Source organism: Camponotus floridanus, unplaced genomic scaffold (genome assembly GCF_003227725.1).
Source record: "Camponotus floridanus strain SB8 unplaced genomic scaffold, Cflo_v7.5 scaffold272, whole genome shotgun sequence".
Classification (NCBI taxonomy): domain Eukaryota; kingdom Metazoa; phylum Arthropoda; class Insecta; order Hymenoptera; family Formicidae; genus Camponotus; species Camponotus floridanus.
Window position 1 is genome coordinate 63,573 of NW_020229406.1, and position 13,928 is coordinate 77,500.

Sequence of the window (13,928 nt, forward strand, 5' to 3'; positions counted from 1 at the left end):
GCAAATACATGTAGGCGCGTACACACGCGCGCATTATATTGACCCGAAATCGTAACGCGCGGGCTTAATATCACGTTGCGGGAAACTCAGTTACGTTTACATGTCGGCATTTACATAAAATAGAAAAACAAAAGAAAACATAATAATGATGTCTCGTATTATTCGAAAAAAAAAAAAAAAAAAAAAAAAAAAAAAGATACGATAAATATATAAGGCTGCAAATGCACGTTAAAAAATTGGTGTATTTATAATGTAACAATAATATATATATATAACGTGTATGCATGTGTACATGATTCTTGTTACAACAATTTTATTCAACCTAATCTAATCTAACCCAAATTGCCGGAACTCAGGTTCGGACGATCGTTAATATATAATTGTGTATAATTATAATATATTATTCGCAATATATTAACATCTCTCTGCATCTTAGACTTCCTCGAATACTTAACACTATCGCATTTTAAGTTACAAAAAAGTGGTTGCCTTAAAACCCGCCTCATTTCCCGCTCTCTGAATTGGACGAATTCTTTTTATTTGCATTCGTGTCTTAATTATTTTACGTTAGAATATTATCTTAAACTAAATCTATTTGAAAATACATGTTGAAAAACTCTTTAAAATACTTCAAAATAGCATGTGTGTTAGATACAAAATTGTTATCTATTCAATATTTTCAGACGTTAACCCTTTCGGTACACTTTCAGTGTATTAAATACATTAATTAAGTGTGTGTGTGTGTGTGTGTGTGTGTAACAATCTCTTTTCGTTAAACTCGTTTCACGAGTTGTCAAGACAAAAAACATTTCCCATTTCAGTTTGAAAAGCTGTTGGAGCAAAAATGTAATCTACGATTCATGTAAGAGAGAGCTATATCTGATATATATAAATATATATATAAATTTATGTAAAAATGTTTACAAATGATGGACTTGGCTCACTTTTACCGTAAACTTTTCATTCATTCGATTGTCAATGTAATTTAAATGTAATTTAATGTAACTATTAACGCTGTGTGTGAAAACATATTGATAATTATTAAGGTTTTCCATTCATCCGAGCCTCTTTATTCATTCGTCAAACTGATATTGATACGCAATCATGTTGCTCAAATCTTTGTATAACAATAGAATGTTTGATTTAACATTATAAAACTGCAAACTCTATTTTGATACAATACTTTACCTACTCGTGGTTCTGATGATGTGCATCGATACTTTTGAAAAAAATCGTAAAAAAATATATAGGTACAACACACAGACATATCCATATGGCGCGTAGTTACGGAAAGGGTTAGCATCGCATTTTCTTTTAAAAGAAATTTGCGATTAGATGATCATTTGGCAGTCGTTAATTCTGGTCTTTAGGAGAGAAAGCTGCGCGACAAAGGAACTTGTTCACAAAAGGGAGACACCTTCGCTCCCTTGTCATCGATCGTTAGTATTAGTACGAGAAACACGTCATCTAAAGAAAGAATTTGTTTCATGACAGTGCTGGCGCCGAACGGTCGTTAGTCTTCGTCTTTCGCAGCTTCACAGTAGCGAATATGTTTGTCCTGAAAGGTGGTGATTGCAATTAATAGAGGCTCATGATGTATATCGTAATTACTGGACGATCACATGATATAATCGTATACGAACGGCGGAAATTTTGGATTTCTACACAAATTTCTCTTTTTTGGAAATTTCAAGTTTGTAATAAATTTTTTGCAATATATCTCTTTTAATATTTCTTTCTTATAAAAGTAAATCATCTTTTTTTCATCGATACAATTTTCGATTAATTATTTTCTTCATCGATTGTATTATTTAATTGAAGTCCTTCATTTAAATCCCAAATTTATCAAAAAAATACATATGATTTTTCAAACTAGTTTGCAAGACAATCAAAGCGACTGATGACAATCAAAAATGACGAGACTTTAAGTTGTAAATAATCTAGCGAATGACTTGCACTATGCCAGCAATAACAAAAACGAAAAAACTATCGCGTGCAACAATGGCGGGTAACAATACAAAAGTCACGACCAACGATGATCCAATGATCCAAGCATCCGGTAAAACGTTGTTCGCTCCATTCCAAAGGGATAAGTCTCTAGGAACTAGCCTAGAAGTCGTCGCAAAAGTGTATCGAGCGCTTTCTCCGACGATGCTGCAAACTCCTACAACATCAACAGCCAATCGTTGAAGGCGAGACAAAACATCGACAGAAAAGAATTCATCAACACGACAAAGTGGGACCAAGTCGATCGTTTACGGAATTAGTCATGAAAGGATGGTTCGCGAAAGATTCAAAATAAATGGATAAATTTAAGATGTTTGGAGAGCGGAAGTAATAACGTACATGCGACAACAAGTTGCGAAATCAATCGATCGTTTCTCGCTCACAAATTATCAGTGCAATTGATCTTAAAAGACACACGTCGAGCATGCAATGGAAAAATTGTTGCTTTTTCTTTTCCTTTTTTTATGCTAATCTTTCCTTCTTGAGATGAGTATCCAATCTTTAATTTTTAATTCTCTCTTTTTGCGTCTCTCTCTCTCTCTCTTTCTGGATGGATGGATAGATGGATGGATATATATATATATATATATATATATATATATATATCCATCCATCTATCCATCCATCTATCCATCCATATATATATATATCTATCCATATATATATATATATATATATATATATCTATCCATATATATATATATATATATATATATATATATATATCCATCCATCTATCCATCCATCTATTCATCCATCTATCCATCCATCCATCCATCCATCCATCTATCCATCCATCTACCCATCTACCCATCTACCTCTCTCATTCTCTCCCTTTCCATTTTCTGTTTAATATTCTCACTTTTGCTTCAACATTGTGTTTCGTCTCTCTTGTTACTCTCAAACTCAACATTAGCCAATTTGAACATATCTTTAACATATTTTAACGTATCATTTCATATCGGCTCATTCGTCGGCTCCTCGTCTTACTGTTGCTTCTGCTTCCTCTTTTTCTTGTTGACTGATGCGTCCATGCCCCAAAGATCGTACCAGGGTCCGCAAGTATTTCTATCTCGATCAGACTCTCGTCTCAGCTTAGTCCTCGGCAACAGTGTCTTCTCCGGTATGCTCTGATCCTTAACGACGATGCAGCTATACGTAGATTCCTCATCGGAAGCCTCAGTCTCGCTAAAGTTCAACGTCGCGTCCTCCTCCTCGTCATAGTTTCGTCGGTTGCGCATCGACATCTCGTTCCGCTTACTCTCACTGTTCTCCTTCAACTCGGCCACAATCATCATATTTCGCTTCGCCTCGAGACTACGTTTACGTTCCTTCTCGATGATGGCCTTCCGCGACACGTTGCCCACAAAGTACGCCCGTTCCTCCGACTGCTGTTGAACTCTATACGCCGATCTCTCCGTAATCTTGGGCCGTTCCGCGGGCGTCGGGAAATCATCAAAGTAATCCGTCTTGTCGGGCACGTGACTTCTCTCGGCCGGCTTCGGCTCGGTCTCGTCGTGCCGATGCTCGTTCGTGATGGTGCTCTCGCTGTTGCCCAGACTCGAATTCGGACTACCGCCGTCCGAGTTTCTCTGTTTCTCCTCGTTTCCCGCCATCTTGTCTTCTTTACGAATCATCTTTGGAATGTCCACGAGAGAGCGGTGCTGCCAAAGAGCCATACCTTCCAAGACTTCCGAATCCCGGCGGAATTTCCAGAATGACTTGGTCCGCTTTACGAGCTTCGGGCTCTTTGGTTCCTCGAAAGCTCTGCCTGTTTGCGCGAGGTGGCCCATAGCGGTAATTTGGCCCTGTCGCGGGGATTTTCGATCCATCTTGAGCGTGTTGTTATTGGTATCGCCGTGGTTACTTTGCTCGCTACTTCTCGGTACGACGTTCCGCTTCTGAAGACCCGGGCCATGCAAACCCGCGTGATAACCATGTCTCTCAATCACCTTCGATCTTTCCAATTTTGTCTCAAAGTTTGACTCGTAGCCGCGATCTCTCTCGAGCGAATCGATTCCGTATCGGCCGGCCTCTCCATAAATCGCCTCTTCCTTATCGGAGTACCTGCGTTCTCGGTAGGGTCCTACAGGCCGTTCCGGAGCTTCCCGCGACGGCGGTCGCGGCCGTTCGAATCGCCGACTGGACAATCGTTCGATCATCCTATTGCGATTCTTTTCGAACGTTCGTTCGTAACTCGTTACTCGTTGCTCCTCCCTTCGTTGCTCCGCCGTGTTCGTGTACGCGCGTTCTTGCTCGTTGGTCCTGGAACGAGCGCGTTCGTTCCTGGCTCGTTCGTACGACTGCGCTTCCTCGCGGGATCGCTGAAAGCTTTGTTTGTCCTCTCGCGAACGATCGGAGCTCTGCTTGTCCTCTCTTAAACGTTCGAGGCCTTGCTTGTCCTCCCTTGCGCGCTCGAAGCTCTGCTTGTCGTCTCTCAACCGTCCAAAGTTTTGCTTGTCTTCGCGACAACTTTGCTCGAGCGAATGCCTGTCCTCCCTCAACGGGGGACGCTCGTCATCTCGCGGAGCGCGGTTGTCGCGTAAGCGCTCCAAGTTCTTTGGGCCGTCCCGGCTACGCTCCAGGCTTTTATTATATTCTACGGCAGATCTTTCGCGACGTTCGCGCGACAAGGCCGCTTCCCGCGTTTCCCTCTCCAGACTCTTATACTCCGCCGCCGTGTTCGTTCTCTCGCGGCGTTCGAGAAACTTGGGTGGGCTATGCGGCTCGCGCGCATACTTTTGCGCGGTCTGCTCGAGCTTTTGCGCTATATGCTCGACTTTACGGCCCGGTTCCGGGATGGTGATGGTACTCTCGTCGTCGGACTCTGACGACGAACTCGACGACGACTTGACGTATTTGTCTACCTCGAAACCGTTTCCTCCTCTTCGCTCTTGTTGAGATTCCTGATTGTTCCCGTAAAACTTATTGCTATTACTATTATTATTATTATTATTCTTATTATGACATTCGACGCCAAAATCCTCTTCGTCCTCTTCCTCGAGTTCGTCCTCCTCGGTATCCGCCTGCGTCCGCTTATCTACGCGTCGCTGATCGTCGTGGCGAGTAACAGCGGACAAGTTCCGCTCATCCGCCGCCATCTTTGAGCGCTGATTCGGGCTAGGTCGCTCATTCGGCTGCTGTGCCGCTGTCTTTTTGCTCTTCCTCTTCTTCGTCACATTCTCCAGCGCAAAGTCACCGTTCGCCATCTCAAAGTACTTTTTCGAGTCCTCTTGACCTGTCCGATTGGCTTTAGATTCCGCCCATAAATCCATTGCCGTGCGATACAGCTGCCAGGATTTCTCATCCCGCGGGATCGTCTTCCAAGAGTCGTTCTCCCAGTCCTTGGATTGCTTCTCGTCCTTTGAGGACGGACGATCCCCTCCGCTTCGCGGCTTCCGGCGCCGTTGTCTGTGTGCGCGGCGCGGTCAATAAAGAAGAAAAAAAAAAAAAAGACAGGTTGCGGAAAGAAGGAATTAGAAAGGTAGAGGCTGGTGAAGATGCAGAGAACCACCACCACGGCGGTTTATTTCCAGCGACCACGATAGCGCATGCGGTATCTACAAGAAGGAGAGATATATATTTCGAAAAAAACGGAAATAACTAATTTTCCAGGTAGAAGATCCGATCGAGAGTTTGATTCGTGAGATATATAAATAAATTATTTACAGCTATTTAAATATAAACTGATCAGAGATATTAAGATGAATAAAAATCAATTTTGTCTCGAGTAAAACATGTAAAAATATAGTAGCAAAATAGCTCTCGTAAGTCTCGATGGAGAATAAAAAGAAATATTTAATTGATTGAGATGTATGAAATTGAAGAGTTTGCGACAAGTATAATCACAGTAAAACTGCATAATAAATGAATAAAGATCATAATGAATAAATTATCCAAATATGAAATAGATAATATTGTCATTTGCTTAAATCGGGAAAGGAAAAGAAAAGAGGAAGGCAAATGTAATAAAAATATACTTGATGAAATTTTAGAATAAGGAGTGCCAAAGAAAAAGATTGATCATACCAATCGTGATATTATTGTGTATTGTTAATGTTGCTATTACGAATTGCTATTAAAAGAATGCCTAAAAGACACAATCGCAATAATAATATTGCAATAAGCAAAGCATTAAGTATTTACATATCCTAAATTCCACTTGGATAGCGTACACACATAACATAATATAATATCGCAAAATTAGCTACAGCATGCGCGTAGCAATGGACAAGTAAGTTAGATGAATATATTACACTACTATTAATACCAAGTTTCTCTATATTCATGGATTATGACTATAATTCGATATCGCTTTATCCGAAATTATTGTAAATTGTAGTTGCAATTGTCGACATTGCCAGAATCCTCTGAGAAGAAAATGCGCACGTCTACAGCATTCATTACCAACGAGTCTTTATTCTTTGCGCAATAGAGCAACAAATCAATCAAATTGAGTGCAGAGAGCCAAAACCAGAGTGAGAGAGGAGTTAAAATTGTATCAATTACAAAGAGACAGTTGAAAGCAGAATAAAGGTAAAGCTACAACAATATAAAACTTCTTTAATCGAATAGGACAAAGCACTAATTCGCACTAATTATCAAAGCGTAACGTTGCAGAAGCAAAAATATCAGAGAATCGAAAGGGTCTGATATATGTGTGTGTGTGTATGTATATATATATATATATATATATATATATATATATATATATACACACTCGCTATCGAATTTCTGCGAGTGCGTAATGATACTCTATGTGTAATTAATGTAAATCAAGGATCGAAACCGATATAATTACATTGAGATTAATATACTAGAGATATTAGAGATGTTAGAGACAAGGAAGATTAATGCTTGAGAACGTTTTGCTTTAATTTTTAGAATTTGCTTAATGTCTCTTTTTAATTTCACATGTTGTATTTATAAATGGTTTAGTTTACAAATTTAAATAAAAATGTGTAATATTTTAAAAATAATATCTTAATCTTTTTTCAAAGTCCCTAAAGTATAAAAGAATTTTGTATAAAAACTTTATATAAAATACATTACAGCAGATTTTTTTTTCACGCAAAATATACCCTTTACTGCTGCCACCATAAATTAATTAATTTTGCTTTAGAAATTAATTTTGCTTTCGAATTTCTGTTCTTTCTTTTTTTTTCGTTATCTTAAGATATTATAATAAAAAGAATAAATAAAATGGGTATACTGATAACTTAAATGATTCTTCAAATATAGATCTCTAGTTACAACAATCTCACTCGAGATGTGAAACAATATTAGAATTAAAGAAATTGCGGGAAATAATTGGATAAATATTGAATAATTAAAATTGAACATACATATCTGACACGAGAGAATTTTATAATGTATTTAAATTTTTGCAAACATCTTTTAAAAATTGAAAACTAAATGATTGTAATGAGCATGTTTATTATTCAAATTACAAACAGATGACGATTAAGAGAAAGTGATGAGAGACTGAGCTACGAAAAGTCTCACTTTTGTTAAAAAGATAATTAACGTGTCTCAAGGTATAACATGTTCCCAAGTACAACAGTTTTCAAAAACGGTCAAGAATGATCGTACATCAATATTATATATTGTGTTTATATTGTCAGAAATAATTTCCGTCTACGTTTCATGTGAATTCAATAAAATTTTACCGGTTTTCATCCTTGATGTAGTCTATGTAAATTACGCGCGTAAATCCTTCTTTGGATAATTATATTCTCTTTTGAAATAATTCGCGAGTTGCGAGAATGAAAAAAATCTGTCTCTTTCCGACAGATGCGCATAGGCCACGCTTTAATTTATTCATCTGTAATTATTATTTTCTTATTATTATAATAATTGATTATTGTCACAATTATATGGATATATTATTTTCAAATAAAATCAGCAAAATGACACTTTTTATCTCGTATACATGAAAAATAAAAATAAAAAACTTAACTTTTCTTGGAATGTAATTTACATAGCTCTCTTACACTTTACACATAAAGCATATAGAAAATCCAACTAGAATCACGTAAGTAAATGAGAAGTGAAAATAAATTTGCGAGCGGAAGAGGGACGTAGCTTCCGAGTGGTTTACCTCAACGCCTCGTCGTCGCTGTAATCGACGTCGGGCTGCACCGGGGGTTCGTTGGAAAAGCCACTGTCGTTGCTGCTATGGAGGGACGTCATCGCCGGAGGTGGCACCGGAGGCACGGGCGGTTGCACCCTTCGTCCTCCGGCCAGCACTGCAGGCAGTGTACCTGATGGACGGACCTGAAACACAGACGAATTGATTTTTCTACTCTTTTACATTTGTCCTAATCAATCTTGGTCACCGCATGTATACTTATATGTTTTGTGGTAAAGCCTGCATGTTGACAAGTTTTTTAGAATTTGAATTTGAATAATTTAAGAACGTCTCTCGGTCGAAAGGAGAGGAGGAGGGGTGTTAATCTGTATGAAATAAATAATAAATTGATAATCGATTAGCTTATTACCGATTTCGATTGACGCGCTGTCGGAGTTGCCAAAACACTCGCGTTGTTGGTCGGCGTACCGACGCAGCTGTTGTTGTTGTTGTTGTTGTTGGCATTGTTGCTGTTGGCAGAGTTGCCGTTTGCGCCCGTGGTACCCCCGGATGACTCGTCGATACCGGCTGGCGTGACTGGCGGTCGAGAGGGAGGTGGCTTGCATGGAGGGATGGCTTGCAAATCCGGGGTCCTACCGTTGCTCGCTCCGTGACTCGGTGATCTTGGTGCAATTCGATAATACAAATCAATTCGGTGTAACTCGTACTCGAGAAATTTTCTAAAGGCGCGATTAAGTGTTAAAAAACAAGCGATCGTTTCAACGCAACCACAATGGCTAAATTAGCGGTATAAATAAACATAAAGTTTGCACATCAAAATTTACAACGTGCAAAATTGTTGTACTTTGGGATTTGGGTAAGGTTTACTCACCCCAAAATATCGTCGATTATAATTTCGGTGTACGCCAAGGGAAACCATCCCGAGCTTTGAGTGCGGAGATTTTCGCCAAATTGCCATCCCTTCTGACGGTCTCCTGATAAAAAAAAAATAATGAAAAATATGCAAATTTTCGACGCAAAATTCGCTCATTATCCTCATCAACATTTTGCAATTAAGCTGCATTGGAATTTTCAAATTCAACTATCTCCATTATAACGCAATATCGAGGAGATATCATTGATATCACCTCGACATTATAATAAGTAAGTAATTTTAATGTGATTAGATTATAAATAAATATAATTATTTCAGATTATAATTATTTAATATAATGATAAATGTATAATTATCAATAAGAAATAATTATCATTAATTACAATGAAAACCGAGTTTTTTTCGATTTTTCTCTTTCAGAAAAGATTGAAGGATGGAAAGATCTCAAGTGTAGTCGTTTGTTGATCCTTTGTTGATCTCTATGATTTTGTTACGCGCCAATCACGAGAGCTACGAGCGCTACAGTTTCGGAACAATGATGCGTATCGGATCGACGAACGTCGCAAGATTTAACTCACCCATCAGAGCGATGAGATCGCCCTCCAAAAAGCTCAACTGATTTTCTCCCGAGCTAAGATAGGCGAAGAGAGCTCTGGCAAGAGGGGCGTCTCCCCAACCTCCAGCGCCGATTCCGGTGCCACCACCGCTGCTGCGAGACGCGGGAGGTGCCATGGATCGTGGTCGGGGTGGGGTCTCTGGAACCTCTGGAAACCAGAAGCGCTATGTAACTGATCGAGTTTGCGAGAGGGACGTAAGGGGAAGAGGGTTTGTCGGGGGATGAGGATGAGCCCGGGATAATGCGAGGGTAGTTTCGGGGTAAACCAGGGCAATTAGGTCAGCGGACGGTAACGATGGTCAGAGTGAATGTCGGAGAGTGGAATGGGTATCGCACCCCCGAAGGGACATTGGAAATAAAGGAGAGACAGGTTCTCTCTCCACGAGAGAAATATCAGCGGTGTATATTATTACAAACATTTATAAAAGTAAATTATGGTAAATTAATTTGACACAAATATATGATGTTAAATGTAAAACACACTGACGTGTGTACGTGTGTGTGTGTGTGTGTGTGTATATATAATTTTACGATTTAATTTTCCATGTCGAATTATTTGTAAAGGTATAGCGCAGAAGAGATTAATCAAATCATAATTTCATCGTTATAACAAGTATAATGGAATGATTTATATTCAAATTATATATCTTTCTTTCCTATATATTTAAACTTAAACACTCTCTCTCTCTCTCTCTCTCTCTCTCTCTTTCTGTGTTTGTGCGTGTGTGTTTTATTCTCGAGAAGGATTTTTATTTTATTCTTTGCAGGGATAGCGTAACTTGGCGTAGCCAAGAGAAACAAATCTACAGAAAACTTTGTCATAGAGGCACAGCACGTGTAATAACGGATATAATGGACTATATGAAGCGTGACATGCGACGCCACGACGATGAAATACGGACCCGGGTCGCGTTGCACAAACGAAAGCATATTCCGTTTTTATTGCATGCGCGATTCCGTTCGAGAGAGCTTCGGATTTCGACGCGAGTCCCCGAATCTGATCGCGACTGGAATTTATACGATCGGCACGACAGCACTCGCGAAAAGAGAACGGAAACGTCATTGTGACTGGTTCCATTCCGCCGATTTTTTTGGTCGATCGTTTCCGTTCTATAGATGGCTCGCTGTTGCTGTCGTATGTCATGTAACAAACGAGCAGTTCATTATATATATATATATAAAATTCTAGTTTAAATTGAAGTATATCTTCAATTTATTTATATTTTAAACTTAATTGAAAGAAGAAGAAATCACTCGACATACGTATACATAATTATAAATCTAACTTTTAACAAATCTAACTTTTTACAACTCTAATCTTCAAATAACTATTTGAAGATATTCAAATAACTAATTTGTTTAAATAATTGCCGAAATTGTCTGCTATCTATATTTTGTAATAGCGTGCAATTTAATCGTTTAAAGTACAATTATTTCTTGAGAGATTATTTGGCCTATGATAAGTGCATATAATGTAGCTTAAATTATAAATTAATTCCGATTCTATTTAATCTAACATGATTTAGTAGAAATTAATTTAGAGAGAATGGAGCTCAATTTACTTAATTTCGAATCGAGGAAAGTTGGAACAAAAGAAGGAAGGTGTCGAAATTTCAGCACGAGCGCGTGGCGCAAAAATCGATATCATTGTCGCGAAAAAAGCAAGAGCGGCAAGACGACGTACCGGGGCCGAGGGATAATGTCGAGGCGTGCAGATTGGCCTCCGACCTCGCTCTGGAAAGGACAGCGGGAAGATGCGGCGTTGGACCGAGATGGCCGCCGGACGATTGCGGATTCCCGGGCAAGGGGCCCAATCGCAGTTCTAAGCAGGAGCTGTCCATGCTTCGTGTCTTTCGCAATTGCGAGCTCATCGTCGTCAATTCGGAGCCGCCATTCTCCTCATCCTCCGGCCAAAATGATGTTTGCTGCAAAGAAATGTAAATTGCTATAAAATTGTAATTTACAGTCGTAAACATCGCGCGCGACAACATCCTTTATTAATTGTATACGTAAAATAAATTATATAGTTAAAAAAATATGTTAAGAAACCTTTGTCGTCCGCTCGAAAGATTGCGTTATTAATGCCGGCGCTCGCTTTCCATTATCTGGCTAAAAAGATATATAGATATATATTTATCTAGATATATATTTACATAATATCGCGCGTTATAGCTTCTCTTTAAAGCTGGCCTAAATATAAAAATGAAATATTTGTCGTCTTTGTCGTTAGCTTGAAAGTATTAAAAAAATGCATAAAAAGGGGAATTTATCATCGTCTCTTTTTCAAATTATAGGTCTATAGGTAATTTTAAATCTGGCGCTGGTTCCAGATACGAATAACCTTATAATTCTTTTCCTCATCTAGATAGAGATTTAAGAAGAAGAAGAAGCAAAATGTCAGTGTAAATACAGGCGAGGCGAGGTGGGTGCTTGGCGCTTGGATCAATTCGGATCCAGGTGTGAATCGTTACGAGAGATTTTACGCCATCAACTTTACTCAGTCGACGAATTTACCCTGAGTCTGGAAGCGAACATGTCCTCCACCGACTGGGGCAAATATTCCCTGGTGGCGGCAACCTCGCGCCATTTATCAACCGAGGGATGAAGCGCGGCCAGTGCAACCTCATGAAAACTCGCATAGTGCTTCGCCAAGGAGCATTGTCGCTCCAACACGAAACCGTATCGTCGTCTCTCCTGAGTCATCGCCTGTGAAAAGAAGGTCGGAGTATTAATGGACTCGCTCCGTTAATGAATCTCATCGGTATCCATCTCATCTCATCGTAATCCATCATGTCTCTGTCTGTCGTCTCTAATATGTATTTAATGATAACTTTTACATTCGTTTTCTCCTCGCATATTATTATACGTATATTATTTTACACTTGTAAAAGTGTGTTAAATGTTGTTAAATTCACTTTTCCAACATTTATGCTCTATATAATACAAGTGACACAAAGATCTTTTCGAGGATAGAATACCTTACATATATCGCTCGTTACTTACATTCTTCAGGCTCTGCTCGCAAAAGGCATCGAGCTTGGTTTTCTCCTCTTCGAGAATCTGCATGTTCTTCAGCTCCTTGTCCATGGCGAGGCCACTCTTATTGGCGGCTCTGGATTTCTTCCTTTGTTTCTTCATGGTCGCGGCCGCCTTACTGTAGGTTTCGGATCTAGTCTTGTGCTGCTGAAGAAACTTCTTCTGCTCGCTCTGAAAGTCCAGCGTTGCATTATTCATCGTCACCAAAAGTCTGGAACTCGGGGACGAGTAATGTCCCTTCCGGGGATCAGTTTCGGTGGTTTACTTACCTGAACGACTTTCGTATCCTTTTCCAGATTAGTCTCCAGCGGCACTAGCAGGTCCACGTAGAATGCTTTCAGCTGAAAAACGTAATGTAATAAGAAAACTGTTAGAGACTTGAAAAATTTAAATCTATTCAAAAGAACTAAACTATATTCTCTTTTCCTTTTTCTTTTTAAATTTACAACCATCGTCTGAAACATTACAACTATATTATATACTCGTTCAAAGTAATCTTTTCGTAAGTCTATATCAAATTTTCCGATATACATCATAATATAAGCGCGTCGAGTAAGATAAAAAAAAACATAATAGGAATATTATAAAAAATTTTATATAATAAAAATAACATTTATTTATAAAATTTCCCAATTATTCATGCTTATTAATTTATACGTTTTTTAACGTCCTCTGAAAAAAAAAAAAAATGTGTCGCAAAAGAGAGCGCGCATGGATTAAAATACGGATGCAATGTCTAAAGTAATTTCAAATATATTAGTTACGAATAAAATGATTATGCGTAGAAGAGGAAAGGGGGTAACGAGTAATTAAGAGAGACATTGGAGCATATTTTTAACATTTATATATGATAAAAGCAAAGACGAAAATAGCGCGTCCTACTGTGTGGGCTAGCGAGAGGGAAGATTAAGAGAGCGATGTTTCTTTATTTCCGCACCGAGTCTCAAGTTCCGCTTTACGTGAGTTCTAGGCGCGGTTTACGAGTCTCTCCCGAGCCAGACTTAATTTATACTCGAATAAGAGTAGGTCTCTGGTTGAATGTACCCGGACGGGGCGAAAATGCCGTGACGACGACAAAGACAATGCTCTTTATTCCTTTTCATTAGTATCCCAACAAGAAAGAACGAACGTAAAAGCGACGCGTGAAATTTCGAATAATGGTAACGCAAAGTAAGACTTTGCGAGACGGTAAATTACAAAGCGCTTAGACTATATATATATATATATATATATATATATATATATATATATATATTTGACAAATCGAATTTAATAGCTTGACTTTTGCCAGCTTGACCTATTCG

The 13,928-nt window shown here is 38.8% G+C and overlaps 1 protein-coding gene across 2 annotated transcripts in view; it reads right to left on the reverse strand.

Moving 5' to 3' along the window:
• Positions 1 to 2,762: 2,762 nt before the first annotated feature.
• LOC105250310 (calponin homology domain-containing protein DDB_G0272472) overlaps positions 2,763 to 13,928 on the reverse strand; it is a 76,382-nt gene continuing 65,216 nt past the window's right edge. For both annotated transcript variants that reach the window (XM_011256328.3, XM_011256327.2), the window contains exons 6-14: positions 12,894 to 12,965; positions 12,592 to 12,795; positions 12,103 to 12,294; positions 11,273 to 11,513; positions 9,551 to 9,736; positions 8,970 to 9,072; positions 8,508 to 8,760; positions 8,108 to 8,283; positions 2,763 to 5,418 (exon numbers count right to left, since the gene is read on the reverse strand). In XM_011256328.3, the coding sequence (XP_011254630.1) occupies positions 2,994 to 5,418; positions 8,108 to 8,283; positions 8,508 to 8,760; positions 8,970 to 9,072; positions 9,551 to 9,736; positions 11,273 to 11,513; positions 12,103 to 12,294; positions 12,592 to 12,795; positions 12,894 to 12,965 (3,852 nt within the window). In that variant the 3' untranslated portion in view covers positions 2,763 to 2,993. The remainder of the gene's footprint in view (positions 5,419 to 8,107; positions 8,284 to 8,507; positions 8,761 to 8,969; positions 9,073 to 9,550; positions 9,737 to 11,272; positions 11,514 to 12,102; positions 12,295 to 12,591; positions 12,796 to 12,893; positions 12,966 to 13,928) is intronic.